The sequence below is a fragment of the Apis mellifera genome, linkage group LG9 (genome assembly GCF_003254395.2).
Source record: "Apis mellifera strain DH4 linkage group LG9, Amel_HAv3.1, whole genome shotgun sequence".
Lineage (NCBI taxonomy): Eukaryota > Metazoa > Arthropoda > Insecta > Hymenoptera > Apidae > Apis > Apis mellifera.
Window position 1 is genome coordinate 6,207,293 of NC_037646.1, and position 18,572 is coordinate 6,225,864.

The 18,572-nt window shown below is 31.5% G+C and overlaps 1 protein-coding gene across 1 annotated transcript in view; it reads left to right on the plus strand.

Moving 5' to 3' along the window:
- LOC409020 (inaD-like protein) overlaps positions 1-14,161 on the plus strand; it is a 119,029-nt gene extending 104,868 nt beyond the window's left edge. Inside the window, exons 24-38 of the mRNA XM_026442738.1 lie at positions 2,805-2,902; positions 3,551-3,755; positions 3,849-3,939; positions 4,073-4,269; positions 5,578-5,672; positions 5,983-6,049; positions 7,051-7,101; positions 7,213-7,314; positions 7,508-7,579; positions 8,015-8,138; positions 8,229-8,383; positions 9,249-9,404; positions 9,494-9,628; positions 9,717-9,890; positions 10,463-14,161. Of these exons, the coding sequence (XP_026298523.1) occupies positions 2,805-2,902; positions 3,551-3,755; positions 3,849-3,939; positions 4,073-4,269; positions 5,578-5,672; positions 5,983-6,049; positions 7,051-7,101; positions 7,213-7,314; positions 7,508-7,579; positions 8,015-8,138; positions 8,229-8,383; positions 9,249-9,404; positions 9,494-9,628; positions 9,717-9,887 (1,719 nt within the window). The 3' untranslated portion in view covers positions 9,888-9,890; positions 10,463-14,161. The remainder of the gene's footprint in view (positions 1-2,804; positions 2,903-3,550; positions 3,756-3,848; positions 3,940-4,072; positions 4,270-5,577; positions 5,673-5,982; positions 6,050-7,050; positions 7,102-7,212; positions 7,315-7,507; positions 7,580-8,014; positions 8,139-8,228; positions 8,384-9,248; positions 9,405-9,493; positions 9,629-9,716; positions 9,891-10,462) is intronic.
- The last annotated feature ends 4,411 nt before the right edge of the window (positions 14,162-18,572 follow it).

Sequence of the window (18,572 nt, forward strand, 5' to 3'; positions counted from 1 at the left end):
TATAATGGACATTCATGCACATAGAGAAGTTTGCAGGAACTAATTAAACGGAGCCAGGAGTATTACTACAGTGACTGTTCGTACATAGAAATTAGTCTACGAAAGGTCACAATAGGGATCGTTATTCGTACGAGTTGGAAAAATATTACTCCGACTTGTTTCAATGCCCGATTCACACGTGGAAAAGAAAAATTTTATACATACGTATAAAAACAAATCCGGAGAAACTTAATAATCTTAATAATGGTTATCCATGCATAAAGGCGAATCTACGGAAACCATTATGCAAATAATAAAAATATAATGGAAGATTACAGCAGGAAGTATTTATATTCACAGATAAATTAAATTATTCGGCTCTTTATTCGAATACAATAGAAAATTATACTGGGGAAATTAGTAAGAATTAGAGTAGACAATATTCATCCATACACGAAACAAATTTTACGGGAATATTATACTACTATGATATGTATTCTTGAAGAAAGTTATTAATAAGTTCATATATATTTATATATAAAAGAAAAACTCATAATCTATTCAAATATAAAAATCTAAAGCTTGTAGAATATGCACTAATTATCAACAAATTTCCAAACGATGGCCACAGTGACAATTTTCGTTCACAGATATTAGTACGCGAAAAAAATAGTCATCATCATGTGATTATCAAGGAGAAGAATTGAAAAAGAAAAAGAAAATGTCGATGTAGGAGGAAAAAGATTGGATTGCGCCGGATGCAAATTAAATCGGTCAACGGGATCGATTGTGTGATAACTTGAGGCGATGAGGGGGCGTGTGAAAACGAGAGAAAATCCGTCGTCAATCTATTTCGCGATGCGTCCTATTCGAAATATTACGATCGAACGCGCGTGTACTCGGGATACCAATTTTAGACAATCTCTCTCTCTCCATCTACCGCGACGTTGTTTGATCGTTTCTTGGAATTAATATACAGTCTGTAACAAAAGTGTTCGACTAGCCATTCGTCTTATTGGAATCATCGAAAATTGTGTTTCTCAGTGGAAGTGTACATAAGAATACAGTGAATTTCGTGTGGACAATTTTCTTTTATTCGAAATATTCGAAAAAGTGGAATTAAATGTTGAAATTAATATACAGTCTGTCGCAAAAGTATTCTATTAATGATTAATCCTATTGGAATCATCGAAAATTGTGTTCTCAGTGAATATAGAATAATATAGTTGTGTGTGAACAATTTTCTTTTATTTGAAATATTTGAAAAAGTGAAAATGTTGAAATTAATATACAGTCTGTAACAAAAGTGTTCGACTAGCCATTCGTCTTTATGGAATCATAAAAAATTCTCAGTGAATATAGAATAATATAGTTGTGCGTGAACAATTTTCTTTTATTCGAAATATTCGAAAAAGTGGAAATGTTGAAATTAATGTATAGTCTATCGCAAAAGTGTTCAACTAAAAACTAATCTTAATGGAATTATCAAAAATTGTGTTCTCAATGAATATAAAATAATATAGTTGTGTGTGAACAATTTTCTTTTATTTGAAATATTCGAAAAAATGGAATTAAATGTTGAAATTAATGTACAGTCTATCGCAAAAAGTGTTCGAAAAAACTAGTCTTAATGGAATCATCAAAACTTGTATTCTTAGTGAATATAATAAAATATAGTTGTGTGTGAACAATTTTCTTTTATTCTAAATATTCGAAAAAGTGGAAGTTTTTGGAATGATAGAATACAATCAATCGCAAAAGTATTCGACTAACAATTCATATTATTAAAACGTTTCTTCTAATTTCACAATAATCGTATTTTCAATGGAACTTTGAAATCACTATACAGTCAGCTATGAAAGTTTTCGTAATTTCTTAGAATTGTCGTGAAATTTATATTTTTACTGAAACTTTTTATTCGCCTACAGATACAGATTTATTATAAACTTTCAAATTTCTATAATTATCATTCGTGTACTGTCATAAAGAAATTATTTCAAAGAGAAACTCCATTCAAGATGATTTAAAATTTTCAAATTGGATGAATTTTTTATCAAGACGGCGTTAAGAACAACACTTTTTGTAACCGACTGTATATATAAATACAATGTATTCTCTGTTTAGCGATTCGATTGATGAAACGGTGTTTATAATTGATAGGGAAATTGATAGCAGATTCTAAGTTTGTTCTGTTTTACCAGTATAGCTTTTTAGATCGTGGCGAGTTTGAAACGATCGAAACGCGTATAGTTCCCCGAAAGTTTATAATTTCGGATTGCGGTTTGTTTGAAGAGCAATGATGATCGAGATCGTGAATTTTCCTACATGTTCACGAGAATTTCCAAATTGTTTCAACGAAAGTTTTATTCTGATAAGAAGAAGAAGAAGAAGAAGAAATACATTTTCTTCAATCTTCGCCGATTTTTCTATTATTCGAACGAAATTTATAAATTTGTTCTCATTCGAAATCTATCAAATTTGAAAAAATTCGATAGATTGGAAATAAAAATTCTACTTTTACATTTTTACTATTCAATTTTATTGGTTTTTTTTTTTTAATTGTCTTTGATAATGACGAGATAGGGGAGGAGGGAATATATTTTTCTTCTGACAATTTGCGTTTCTATTTGTTTTGCAGGGAGGAATCGAAGACGGGGAAAAAAAATTTGAAAAAATTCGATAGATTGGAAATAAAAATTCTACTTTTACATTTTCACTATTCAATTTTATTGATTTTTTTTTTAAATTGTCTTTGGTAATGACAAGATAGAGGAGGAGGGAATATATTTTTCTTCTGGCAATTTGCGTTTCTATTTGTTTTGCAGGGAGGAATCGAAGACGGGGAAAGGCAAAGTAGCTCAAGATCAGATTTCAAAAGGCAGAGTACAAAAGCTTCAGATGGCGCGGGATCCAGCACGCGAAGGTACTTCAACAATTTAAAAGCTTCGTCAACTTGTTTCTCCGTCTCACCTCCTATTTACCTAAAATTTCTCAAAGATCCTCGGCAAACTTTCCCTCCATTTGCTCATCGCTTCGACATTTAATAAAATATTTTCTTTCAATTTTTCCATCTTTTTTTTTCTCTTCTTTTAATATACTCGCAACGCAAACTCGTTGCATTAAAAATATGCTTTTGCTCAATCCTTTTTTTTTTTTCCTTCCCACTTATCCTTTTCCTTCTCGATCGATTTCGAAAACCAGAAGATTAACACGCCATCATCGTTTGATTTATAATATTTAATTTTACACCGTGTTATAAATGTTACGCACGAACGAAGCAGATTACGGGTTTGTTGTTTATTAATAATACAAGCGTCGTGTAGTTCGATGAATTACAGGTAACATTCACCTGTAAACACAGAAACTGTAAACTCAACTTTTCGTTCGTTTCGTGCGCCATTGTACGAGCGGCATCGTAACGCGTAGTATCTCCGTCCGTGCGTTCTCTTTTCATCGATAAAATCTCTCTCGTTTCTCTTCTTTTTCCTTTCTTCTTTTTTAAATAATTAAAAAAAAAAGGATCTTTTCAAGGAGCGAAACAATTTAATTTGTTAAAAAAAAAAAATCCTAGATCCTCCATGAAAAAGTCTATGCGCAAGAAGGCGCCATCACCGCCTTCCAATCCGGGAATATTGCGAGAGGTGAGCGAGGAGAAAGAGGATAATGCGTCGAGACCGGAAAATCCACCAAGACGGAAGTATTCCTCGGACGAGAGCTCCGAAGAGGAGGATGTGCGCGAGCTCGAGGGTAACGTTTACACGAAAGCTGGTATGGAGGTAATGATTGGAAAAATTGTTCTCTTAAGTCCTTTCTTAAAGAGATTTCTACCGAAATAAAAATCAATTTGGGATTAATTGTAATTATGGCAGATTTCGAGGAAAAGCGCTGGAAATGTGAAGCGTAGCAAAGCGGAAATTGAAGCGGATCCGGAGAAGGAGGACGAGTTCGGTTACACGAATAGTACGTAAATTCGTGTGAAATTTGTAAATTTTTTTGCTCTTCCTTTCATTTTTATTCTCCTTCCTTTTTCCTATACTCTTTTCTTATACTCTTCCTCTTCTTTTTTCTTGATGACGTCTGTTTCCATCCACAGTGAAAATACAGAAGAAGTATCAATCGTTGGGGCACAAGGTGATACTGGTTCAAGTGGAGAAAGACAGGCGTGGTCTCGGCATCTCATTGGCCGGGCACAAGGATCGAAATCGGATGGCAGTGTTCGTTTGTGGCCTTAATCCAAAAGGGGCAGCTCACAAAACTGGCGAGATTTCAGTCGGCGACGAGATACTCGAGGTAAATTTTTCTATTTTTTTTTCCCCCCCTTTATATTTAAAAATGTTTTTTCCTGGTTTTATTTTTAAAAAATTTTCTACTCTTTTAACATCAAAATCTTATTTGGAAATAGAAGCGATATTTAACTCATTGTTAAATTCATAGTTTTAAACGTTGTTTTAGTAATTTATTAATTGTTGAGGGACGTATTCATATTTTTATTGAAAATTATTATTCAATATACGATATTAATTATTTTGTTAATTTTAAATTAGCAATTCTGAGCGATTCGATTAATTTGAATAACGTGAAAAAAAAAAGAAATTTCTCAGAATCTCGTTAAATCAATATCTGCTTTTCATTGAAATGGGGGAGAGAGAAAGAAACGAAAAATGAAAATATATTCTTCGAGATTGTTTTCATTATATTTTTCTCTGCATGGAATATGAATGTTAAGAAAAGAACGAAAGGAACTATTTTAAAATTTTTGTAAAATATTTTTACAATCTAAATATTAAATGATCTCTAATTTTGTTAATTTTTTAATTGTGTTTAAAAATCTAATAAATTGATTCCATTTTACATGTATATTCGACGAGAATCAACAATTGCAATTCAAATATTTAAATTTTTCGAATATAATCGATATTTCTCAACATTGTCAAAAAATATCTTTACCACTAAACCAGTCAATGAAAAGTCACAATTGGATCAAGATCAGCTGGCATCGGCCGTTAATGGCCCAACAAGTGTTCCTTTGAGGAATTTCCGCCTGTCATCGTCAAACGTATACAAACGGTGCCGCGTTTGAAATTGATAAATCGTGAAAAGACAAGTTTAAAGCGAATTTTTAGTCGGCACACGTGTACCTGGCAAACGTTCAAACCCGATTATCTCAAAAACGAGAAACCTGGAAACCTAGTTTTGCGAGGGTGAATCACCTTGCTCGCTATTCTTTCTCGAGAGAATACTATCTTGATCCATGCCGCTCGCACGATCCATAAATATTCTTTTCCCAACGTCGAATATTTATTAATTAGTACAATAAATAAATTAGAATGAACGATAAAAACGATTTATTCTTCGTTGTGTCTTGGAAAAAATTAAAAAGAAAAATATGTATATTCTGATTAATAAATAACGAAGTAAATATTGAATAAAAATATTTTTTTTCGTTATATCATAATAATTGATTTTTAAATTTTAATGCACGTATAAAAAAAAATTTTAGAATTTTCTTAATTTATCGACAAGGGATTTTTTCCTTTCTTTCTTTTTTTTTTTTTCCTCCATATTTTTCTTTGAATCATAATTAAATTGTATTTCCAGGTAAATGGCTGTGTTCTGCAAGGGCGATGCCACTTGAACGCATCTGCCTTAATTAAAGGAATGGCTGGCACGTCTTTCAAAATCATCGTTTTACGGTAATTATGCACACATAACGTGCATGCGTTCTTTTTTTTTTTTTTGCGTGTTCATATTAGAGGAAGAAAAGAAAAAAAAAAACAAATGAAAGTATAAATTGAAATTCCAATTCTCTTTTACACAGTCATTTCTACTTTTTCAATTTCAACGTATGCTTATAATAATTATCAATATTCTCACTTACCTTTTCTTCATCTATCTAGAAGAAAATTTGGCTGTAATAAAATTTATTTAATAACGATTACGAGTTTAAAAATTTTATTAAATCAACGATATCAATTAAATCGATAAAATTAATCGGTTCAACAGGAGGTCTGCTGCCCTTAACGACATCGCTGTCAAGCCCATTGTTCAATTCCCCCCGACATTAGACGATGTAAGTTCAATATTTCATTTCAAATGTGATGCAATAATAAATATTCCAACTATCGAGAAACTTTTTTTCTAAAAAAAAAAAAAAAAAAATTACTAGATCGTTACATCTTGAACACGAAATTTTTAATTTCTTTTCCTTCTTTTTTTTTTTTAATCAAAATAAAATTTAATCAAAATATTCTTCTCTACGTAATAATAATTCTTATTATTATTATTTTGCAAAATTTTGCAAAGAAAAAAAATTACTAAATCGTTACATCTTGAACATCTTGAAATTTCTAATTTCTTTTCCTTCTTTTTTTTTTTTTTTTGCAAAATTTAATCAAAATATTCTTCTTTACGTAATAATAATTCTTATTATAATTATTTTACAAAATTTTGCAAAGAAAAAAAAATTACTAGATCGTTACATCTTGAACACGAAATTTCTAATTTCTTTTCCTTCTTTTTTTTTTTTTGCAAAATTTAATCAAAATATTCTTCTCTATATAATAATAATTCTTATTATTATTATTTTGCAAAATTTTGCAAAGAAAAAAAAAATTACTAGATCGTTACATCTTGAACACGAAATTTCTAATTTCTTTTCCTTCTTTTTTTTTTTTTTGGAACATTTAATCAAAATATTCTTCTCTACGTAATAATAATAATTCTTATTATTATTATTATTATTTTGCAAAATTTATTCGTATAATATATCGTATCCTATTCTATCTTCCTCACCCACAGCACCCATTCTATTTTCACCTCTCTTCACCTCTCTAATGCAAACTTAAATTCATAATTCAATAAACCTCAACCGATATTTCTGTCTCGGCAACCACTTTTGTGTTTATTTTGGCCACCAAAATCAATCCCACCAAGAATGTCTCGCGAATATATTATTACTCTGAGTGTATCGATATTAAAATTTGAAAATTCCTCCACGAAACGAAGAATAAGAATATATATTATCTTCTATTCCATTTATTATTCTTATTATTATTCTTCTTCTTTTTACAGTCTGACATGTTCAACCAGTACAAAGGAGTTCGAAATATACCAGTGAAAAAGGTAAAAGTTTAAGTTAAATATTCGAAGGGAGAAAAAAAAAATAGAATTTAAAAAGAAAAAGAAAATAAGAGTATAATAATGATCGACGTATTGTATTTTTCCAATATGAAGGGCCAATACGGACTTGGAATAATGATCATCGAGGGAAAACACGCGGAAGTCGGTCAGGGTATATTCATTTCGGACATTCAGGAAGGCAGCGCCGCTGAGCAGGTAATAACAACCAATTTTGCTCTCACAATTTTTCGAACGATCGTCATTGCGTCACGATGTCGATTAGAATGTTAATTATTAATTATCGCAATTAGAATTATTACGTATTTCATCTTCCTTCCTCCGCGATAAAGAATGGGATGATTCCGTGCCAGCTGCAATGCAATATTAATTTCTATTTTGCATATTGCAGGCCGGTTTGCAAGTGGGTGACATGATCCTTGCTGTCAATATGGATTGTCTGTTGGGCTCGACTTACGACGAGGTAAAGATCCCTCCCCTTTTTTTTTATCAATAAAAGAAGAAGAAGATTGTTCGAAGAGATTTGATTAATCTTTGGAAAATATTTTTTATAAAACGTGAAACTTTTAAGCAATAAATTTTAACAAATTTTGCGATCGAATAATAAATAAGAGTTTTCATGTAATTTCATTTCGAGGAAATTTATAATTCAACAAAGGAAATAAATTAAGCAATTAAATTCTCGATAGAATAAAATTTTTTTTAAAACAACGAATAATAAATTCGAGAAAATTAAAGTTTTTGACGAAATTAACGAAAAACTTGCTAATACATAATTACTGATAATATTAATTGTAGAAATTCAAAGTACATCAGAATAATTTTTTAAAGAGGAAAAATATTATTTAATATCTCTCTCTAATCGTTTTTCTAATCATTCTAATTGCCTGTTTCGCAGGCCACGAGCCTTTTGAAGAAGGCAGAGGGTGTGGTGACACTCACAGTGTGCAATCCTAATCAAAGCAAAGTCGCTAAGGAGGAGGAGGACAGGGCAAAAGGCATTCTACCGCCAGAATCTGAACGTAATTATTCCGAATATCGATATCAATGTCGATCGTATTCTCTGTAACTTTCATTTGTTTTAATATAAAAATTGTAATATGTACGTGAAGAGAAAAAAGAGCCGGAGAAACCACCGGAACCGGAACCACCGCAGGATCCGAAAGATTGTAAGATAGCGTCTGGAAGGGATACGACGATAGAGTTCCAGAAGGATAAGGACAAAGGCATCGGGTTCATCATAGCTGGTGGATCTGACACGCCGTTGGTAAGTTTAATAAAATTATAGAATAAAGAAAAAGCAGTAATGAGCACGATGTATGTGCAACAATTTTCTGCTAACAATAAAAAATATTATGTAGTATATTAACGAGACTAGTTCTTAATTGGAGAGTTAATTAAAAATCTTTCCAATAAAAGATTACTTTAAGAATAATTAGGAAATTAGAATTTAACATGTTATTGTGATGAATTTTATTTTACAGAATTGTGGTAAAAGAGGATAAACCTTTAAAATAATCTCGTCCATTCCATCATTCTTTCCAATAAAAGATTAGTTTAAGAATAATTAAGAAACAGATTTGTTTAATTCAACAGAATTATGGTAAAAAGAGGATAAATAAACCATTAAAATAATGTCGAGAATTAAGAAACAGATCTATTTAATTCAACAGAATTGTGGTAAAAAGAGGATAAATAAAGTTAAAATAATGTCGAGACTCGTTCATCATTCTTTCCAATAAAAGATTAGTTTAAGAATAATTAAGAAACAGATTTGTTTAATTCAACAGAACATTGTGATAAAAAGAGGATAAATCATTAAAATAATGTAATCATCGCTCGAAACTCGTTCATCATTCTTTCCAATCAAAAGATTAGTTTAAAAGTGAATTAATAGAAAAATGGATAATTAAGAAATAGATTAGTTTAAGAGTGAATTAATAGAAGAATGGATAATTAAGAAATGGATCTGACAAGCTGTTTGATTAAACAGAACATTATGATAAAAAGAGGATAAATAAACACATTCCTAACTCTTCTTAACTCCCTCGACCGCGAACACAAATATTTAATAAAAGAATCAATTTGAAAACTGACTGAGAATCATTTTTCTAACAAAAATATCATTTCAGAAAGGGGTGTTCATCGTCGAAGTGTTCCCGGACGGTGCTGCCCATAAGGACGGACGATTGCAAGCTGGAGACCAGATACTTGAAATATGCAGTCAGAGCTTCAAAGAGATAGAGCACGACGAGGCACATGCCGCCGTGATGAAAGTTTCAGGAACTGTACGTTTTATCGTAATAAAAAAATTTTCAAGATTATCTTTAACGATCTTTCTCTCAACTCGATAACATTTCCCATCTCTTGTTTGCAGATCACGATGGTGGTGCACCGACAAGAGAAAGGGGAGGAAGAGATCGAGGTAGAATTGCAGAAGAAGTCGGGGAAAGGGGCTGGTCTTTGCTTGACGGGATACAAAAGTGGGAAAGGGGCGTATGTATCTGATCTGGTACGTTTCCAACCAACTAATTTTCCTTTAATTTTCTTCAAAGCCAACAGGAGAATTTCCTATTTCCTAATTCATATCGTTCGCCCAGTTGCCTGGCGGTAGCGCCTTGGAAAGCGGAAAGATCTGCAAAGGCGATCGCGTGGTGGCAGTCGGTGGCCAGGATGTTCGCGAAGCTCCGGTAGAGGACATAGCGGTCCACGTGAAAGTTTCTAACCCGGTGCAATTGAAGCTGGCCAGGTTCAAATCCGCTAAGAAATGACAGGTATTCTATTCCTTCTTTATCCAACGATATCATTGTTACGTTACAATGATATCAATTTGATTTCCTGATCAATTTCATTTTTCATTCTACCTTCTCTTAAATTTTCGAGTTGGTGTGTACATATAGTCGAATAAAAATTATTTAAATTATTCTAAAAGGGAAATTATATATGGTCGAATAAAAATTATTTAAATTATTCTAAAAAGGAAATTATACATAGTCGAATAAAAATTATTTAAATTATTCTAAAAATTATTCCTTTTTAGAATAATTTAAATAATTTTTATAAAATTATATATATATAATTTTTATTCGACTATATATAATTTCCTTTTTAGAATAATTTAAATAATTTTTATTCGACTATGTATAATTTCCTTTTTAGAATAATTTAAATAATTTTTATTCGACCATATATAATTTCCCTTTTAGAATAATTTAAATAATTTTTATTCGACTATATGAAAAGAATTTATATATATTATATATTCTAAAAAGAAAATTATACATAGTCGAATAAAAATTATTTAAATTATTCTAAAAAGGAAATTTAACAATTTAAATCTGTGCAGGGTTCCGCAGGCGGAACTCGAAAGGCGAGAATTCGGGCGGCGATCCCCATCAGACACCACGGACTCTAGTGTGATATAACTGACTATATCAAAGTAATTATAAATACTGTTTATTAAGTAATGCTAGAAGAGAGAGCGAGCGAGAGAGAGAGAGTGAATGAGCGAAAGAGAGAAAGAGAGAGAGAATCAAAGGACGCGAATCTAAAAATGCAATCGTGAAAAAAAGAAAAAACTCTTTACAACTATTCTTAGGAAACTCGAATAATTTCGGATCTTGTTTAGCAAGAAAGAAATATAAATAATTAAAAAAAGAAGAAAAAAAAAACTTCGAAATTTCGAGTCTCACGCGATTTTATAGCAAAAGAAAAAAAAGGAGAAAAAAAAAAGAAAAGGAAAGGAGAAAAAAAAATACGCTGTCTCGAATACCAAATATCGATACGACATTGTTATTATTATCAGACGATTTTCACTGTCTGTCACGTTGAACATGTGTGGTAATCGATAAGGATATTCGCGACACCCGTTATATACACTTATTAGAATTAACGACACAGAGTATTTATGCAGTTAGAGCGATATTATATATTATATACTATACATATATATATATTGTAATAGCCACGTGGACGTATATCACGGTGATACGTTTCGTGAAAGAGGTAGAAACTTGCATGAAAAAGTGTGCATTGTTGTTGATAATAATTTGATTTAATTATGAAAATCGAGTCGGATCTTTTCTCTCGAGAGCTTCGTTCTCTTCTCAAGAAGAATAAAAAAAAAGGAGAAGAAAATCGAGAGTAATTCGATAGATTGTTTTTCGAGAAATTTAAGAAAAAAAAAGAATTCAAACGATTTTAAAATAAATTTAGATCGAAAGTAAATTTAATCGGATTAAAATCATTTTCTATCTCACTTTGGAACAGATGGAAATTGTCAAGTGAATTGAAAATTAGAACAAATTAAAGAAAATTCAATCAGTTTGATCGATCTGTTTCTCGAATCGCTCCTCGTTCAATATTTAATTATCTTGGGAAGAGAATTTTTTATTTCCAAGGAATGGAACGAATGAAAGATCAACTATCGATCTAAATCGATCGAAATTTAATTAATTTCTTCCTATCTTTGGAGAAGTTCCGGGCGGAAAGGTCCAGAAAAAGGATAAATTAAACCAAGGATATATCGAAATTCGAGTTTCTCCCTCTTTCAAAACTAATCAAACCGTGTCTTCATACGAACTCAGAGATACTCTGGCTTGTACGTTTCGTATCACTTACTTTTTAAGTTTAGGCGACATTAGAGACCTTAGAGTAGATCGCACGACACCGGACTGTCCGAAACCATTTCCGCTGAATTTTCATACCGCTAGGGAAGACGAAGATAGAGAGACAAAGGGAGAGAAAACTGATAGGCAAATTTTTTTTTTTTTTCCTTGATTCTCTTCGAGAAATCGTTTCTCGTCGAGAAACTTTCGAGCGAAAACACAGAGAAAATTCGAAAGTTTTATTACGAAGAAGCCGCGTTCACACTCGATGCTTTCTTTTCAATTAAAATGTTAAGGATTATTTTCAAAATAAACGCGTATATAATTAAAATTTAAGGCTTGTGTACTTGAAGCTTTATTAGAGGATTAGAAGATGTTTTAGGATATAGTTACGATCCCAAAGAGGCTATACATATTGTATATACAAAATATTCGATAAATTATCGGTTGCAATAGAGATATCGAGTTACCATTCCAATAAAAATTATTGGATAATTAATGAAGCAATAACTGCAATGATTGTTCCACGATAATTTCGAGAGTTTCAATAGTAATAGAAAAAAAGGATTGTTATTTATGAATAATTCTTTTTACTCTGTATATATGATATCGGTATTATATTGAATATATCTCTACTCAACTCACGATGTTCATTAATTTTCTTTTCTTTCATTTACTCGCTTATATTTAATTCGCTTGGTGTGAACGCGGCTTAAGACGAGATACGAAACCTCATTGCGTTTTTGTCAATATACGAATATCGTAGCAATCTTTTTTTCCAATCAAAAGAAAAAAGAAAAAAGAAAAAAAAGGCGAAGAGATTTAATGAAAATGACTAATGTCGAGAGGGGTAGACTGGCTTGTTGATAGTTCAATTTATCCTATTATCCTAGTCGTTAGCGTAGAGATCTTTCGAGGATCGAGAAAAGCGAGGTTGAAAAGGAAGAAGAATTTTCAAGCATTAATATCGAGTTCGAGATCGTGTTCGATTTCGATATTCGTGTTATTGAAAATTTTACGACCGTGGTGGAATTTGAATTGCCTCGTGAAGCGTGCAACGGTTTAGAAGTATGGATCCATCGAAGAATATATATACCGGGTGGCCCGTTTCGACGTAATGGAAGAAATTTTTATTTTTTTAATTCGATTGTTTATTAATTAAGGTATGTTAATTTTGAAGTGGGCTCGAATGATAAATGTAGTTAGAATATAGATTTCGTGCAATAATATTTATTTAATTTTTTTCATTTAATTTATGTTGCGCATCGATGATCCGAGCATTTATATTATTCGACTCGAAATATGGATTACCAATGTAAATATCCACCGTTAAAACTGTCGATTGCGTTTCGTGCCGCTTTTGATTTCGATACATCGCATCGAATTGAGATATCGAGGTCACGTTCTAATAAAATAGTCGTTATATGAAATAGCAAAAAACTGGAAGGAATGTTGGTCGGGACACAATTCGCTTCGCTTAATTTGATCATATACCGATTAGTTTCTTTTTCTTCCCGCCAAAATTGGAAATTTAAAACACAAAAATTTCGAAAATTCTAATTCTAATTCCAAACCTACGAGTTTTCCAATTGAAAAAAATTGAAAATTTTAATTTAAAAATCGTACAAAATTTAAAATCAAAGATTCGGAAGAAACTCGAAAATTCTAAAATTAAAATATTCTTACAAACGTTCTATTAAAAATTTCTCTGATCAATAATAATTCCAAGTTTCTGACCAAATACTCATATTCCCTTTTCTTTTGTCGAGGATGGATCGAAATCGAAGGTAAATCAACAACCATTGCACCAAGCATTCGTGATGAAGCGTTGCAAAACTACGTCGCGACGATGAGGCATCGATTGTAAAAAAAAAAAAAAGAAAAAAAAGAAAAAAAAATTAGAAAAAGAGGCGAGAAAAAAATACATAGTATATTATATAAATATAGAAAAGAGAGAGTGAGAGAGAAAAAGATGTCGCAAGCATTATGAAAAAAAGCGTGTATTATTTAAAAGAAAGGAAGGAAAAAAGGAAGAGCGTAAAAGGAGCATGAGAATGAGAGACTTATTAGAAGAAGCTTAGCGCTAATTATATTTGCAAATTGAATAGAATCGGGGTATTATATTCGTATATATACTCTTGTACACGCCTTCGAAATTCGAGGAGCAATACCGATCGAGCCACTTTTACAATCAACGACTCGAATTATTATCATTATGATTATATTCTCGCCATTATTCTCGCCATTATTAATTACCACGAGTTATTATTATCATTATTAATTATTACGAGTGAATTATAATTATAATTCCTGTTATCGCATACACCGATCATTGTAGCGCGGCACTCTATCAGAAGATCACAACAAGGAGGAGCGTCACAGAAACGAGGAGACGAAAATAAAGAAAAAAAAAAATAAATAAATAAAAAAATGAAAAATTTCGTTTTATTATCGATCGAGTATAGTTAAAAGTTTGAAGTCGTTATGTTAAGCCGAGCTTGTGCGCGCGTTGAAATCTCTCTGTATTCTGCCTAAGTCATCAACAAGGTAAGTAAACATTTACACAGAGAAAAAGAAATAATTAAATAAAATTTTTCCTTTTCTTTCTCCTTTCGAAATTAAAAATTTTTAATTTCTAAGAATTCGATGAATTTGATTTAAAAAAAAAAGATATCAGGTTTTCAGACAAAGGAAATATATAAATTTATATATGAAAAATATTTAAATACACGAAACTATTTAAATATTATCACGAAAGGAAAAGTTTTATCGAAAAATTTATTTACAATTCTTTAATTTTCCTTTACTTTTTATCAAAAATTTTTTTAAAAACTTCGATTCTTGTCAAATTCGATTCAAATCAATTTAGGATGATAAAGTAAAATTGACGTACAATCGTACGATACACGATACAACGCGTTCACTGTTTATTTTACTATCGAAGTACCTATTTCAACGTTGCTCTTCTTTCACGAGCGCGCGCGCCTGCCTTCTAAGTGGACCAAAGAAATCGTTTTATTGGCCAGAAAAGTGGGTTACCGGCACGGGTCTTCGCAAAGTGTACGATTAATTAATTAAAAAAAAAAAAAAAGAAAGAAAGAAAGAAAAAAGCGAACGTGTGTTATAATTAGCATGCGTACAAAAGAGCGTATCGTGCGTATTCACTGATAATCTTGATGAATTTTAAGCTTGCTCGATGGATAAACTTTTGCATCTCGCGTATTATACACGCGCCAGATTACGATACGACGGTATAGAGAACACTTTCTTTCATGTATTTTTCATGACATTCTTTCAACTTTTGAAGACGACTCGGTATAAAAGTAAGCACGGGAGAAAGAATTTGATAAAGTTGTTTGCTCTTATCTCGATGCTCTACATATCTTTACATCTCTCCAACGACAATGCACGCGAAATCTCGAGAAAATCATATTCATTTTCTTCGATCATGGAACAATTATAAAATATTCCACCGCATCCGTTATTCTTCTTTATCGCGCAATTTTCTCAAAATTTACTGTACAAATCTTTCACGACGAATTTACACAGAAGACAATATAATTTAAAGAAGCGAAATAAATGAAAATCGTACAAAAGCGGTTCGCACGATTAAAATCTATCCATCGCGAAACCTTCTCTAACGCAACAAAAATTCCACGTTCGGTTTAAGGAATCCTCGTTGCACAATGTTTGCACAATCGCCCCGGCCAAACCGCGCATAATCGAGAAAATACAATCCCGGCCGGCTCCGTCCATAAATCTATCGCAACTCGCGTTTCCTCCGTTTTAAAACTAAAACAACCCTTGCGAAATTCTTCCCGTTTCCGTCCCCGATCTGATCTGTCTTGTTCCCAGATCCACCTGGATCGCTGCTCCTCGCCCTCTCTCCCCCTCCTTCCCATCGCGCAACGTGATCGCTGTTCGAATGCGACATCGACATTCGAGAAACGTGGAAAGAACACGGAATATTCGAGTAATACTGGATATGGAACGAAACGAATCGTTGTTTTATCGCCGTTTCATGCAAACACGCAGATCCCTTTTATTGAACTGAAAGATATTTTATCGGGCGAAATTGTTGAAAATGTGTACAAGTGTATTTCAACTGTTCGGCATATTGAGACTTTTTATTGGCCTAATGGGGATATTTATTTTTATTACTGTTGCAAACTTGTCGCAATAAAATATAAAACTCGTGTAAGGATATTGTGCAACAAATGATATAGTATTTTATTATCCCAGTGGAATTTTTATTTTCCTTATTTCGATAAATAAAACTTGTGTATATATATTTTCAAAAAGTATATTATTTCTGATTAACTGTTTCAGAATTAGAAGAAACGAATCTGTGATTTGCCAATCAAAGGAAAAATAATTAAAATATTTTAGAATTACATTTTTCCTTTACAAAGAGAAAAAAGAAAATTGAATTCGAAGAAAAAGAAGAATCGAATTCACGATTATAGTTCATCCAATTTCAAAATTTTCCTGAATTTTGTTAAATGAATGTAATAATGATTTCATGAAGGATTTGGATAAAAATATCCACTCTGAGCTTCTGAACCAACCTGTACACCGATACTCTAACCTTCAAGATTCACTAGAACATCAAGGCGAATAAGAAAGTATTCAAAGTAACAAATTACGACGCTTCTCTCCGAGATCGAATCCACGGGGAGAGCCGTGATCCATGTCTCTTCCGCGGACAATCGATTCATCTGGTCGCTTGATCTTCCTCTCCTCTTGAAAGGAAGAGAGTTAATCGAAATGGAACGTCGCTTTCACGACGATTTCGCCGAATTTATCCCCGATATCGCGCGAATACGGCCGAGCCATCGATTATCCTCGGCAATAATCGGCAGAGGCATGAAAAACACGGATTGCGTGGCTTTGATCGATCATGATTTTCGCAACGTTATGTTTAAGCGCCTTTCTTCCGCGTAAAAAGTCCGAGGAAAGAAGGAAACGATTTTATCGAACGATTTTTTCGAAATGGAATGGAGATTGATCGATCGATCGATCGATTGGTGAAAAATGCAAGTAAAATTTTATGGAGTTTTCGTTTTTTTATGAAAGACGTTTCGAAAGAATCAAGAGCATTGATTTTGATGACGAAAATATGGAGGAAAATTTTCGAGGAATTAAAGATATCAAGAGATTAATGTGCGTTTATGTGAAAAATTTGGAATTTTTTATTCCGGTGAAAGTGTATACGGTTTCCTTTTGAAGTTGAAAATTACTTTTATAATAATTCAAAAAACGATCTCTATAATGAATAATTTCTTAATATGGATTCACCGTGTAGAAAATGAATCGCGAAATTGATCGTTTTGATGAAGAGGTTGTAAATTGATAGAAGATCTCCCAACGTCTTTCTCCAATCTGAGCGAAATCTCGAGAGCAACCAGGATGTTATAGACGATCGTAACGAATGATATGTACAAGTCGTCTCAAAAGAGATGCAAAAATACCGTGATCGTGTATTTCATCCAATATTATTTGAATTATTTAACTTTCAAAAAAAATATCTCAAATAATGATTAAAATATAAAAAAGTAATCATCATATTTTAAGGAAATTCGTGATCAACCTACAAGATCAATCTTTTTTAAGTAAGACAGATATTGTTATCCTAATAAATTTATGAATGGAAGGGTATATATAATCAAGAAACTGATTTTGTATGCAGAGATAAATTGAGAAGAGACATAAGAAAATAAACCATCGAGGGGATGGATTTTTAAAATTCATCCAATATACAGTTGATTAAGCTTTATAATAAATCTTTTAGGGGAGGAAGGAATATTGTGCGATGCCACGATTTCTGAGATTAAAGTAATTTTTTATTTCTCTATTATGCTTTTATTTTTTTAAGCAAACATTTTTTGCTCCGTTAGTCGAATATTTTTCAGCTCGACTGTTTGCAGGCTGAAAAAAATCTGAATTCTAATTAGGGGTTGAAGGGCTCTTGCCGGAACTTTGGGGTCCAGTCAAACATTTGTATTGCAATATGCAGGATGAAGCTAACTGAATTTTGAATTTAATATCCAGAATTTTTATATACTTATGAGAAAAAAAATTACAAATGATTAGAAATTTTGGTTTTCAATAAATTGAAGAGATATTTAATAATGAATTGTTAATAAATTTTTCTCTATCTTACAGAAAATTACAAAGTTTGTAATTATATAGAATTATTAGGAATTAATTCATTTTGAATTGCTCATAAGAGTTTTAATTAAATAAATATTTATATTGTAATTAAATTATAGTATATTAATGAAATCATACTAATAAAAATTTATTGATTGCATTCTAAATTTAAGAAATAAAAAATTACTAGGAAGATAGTTAGAAACAATACCATATTTTGATTAAATATTTTCCATAATAACAATAATAGACTGATGTTACGACATAAAGGAAATTATCTGCAATTAGAGAAGTGAAAGAGAACTATTCTAATGTTAATTATAAAAGCTGTTCTAACATCTAATTTAAAACAAACGATAATGTTTTCCTACTGAAGCTAAACAGAATGTATAATGCACTTGTTCCTTATATACTTTACATTACAAACGATTGAAATCATAAATCAAAGATCTATTAATCAATTGCATTACAATGGCCAGCGAAAGTTTCAACGATTATTCTATTATATATTATGTATATTATATAATATAGTAATTATATATTATCGATAATATAAAGCAATTTTTATCCGTTATACATTAAAAATGTATATTAAAATTGTTTCAACGAGAAGAAAAATGCAATAAATAAGTACTTACATCATTGTTGCAATAAATCAAACATAACCCATAATGCTGCATGAAGACTCATCTCATT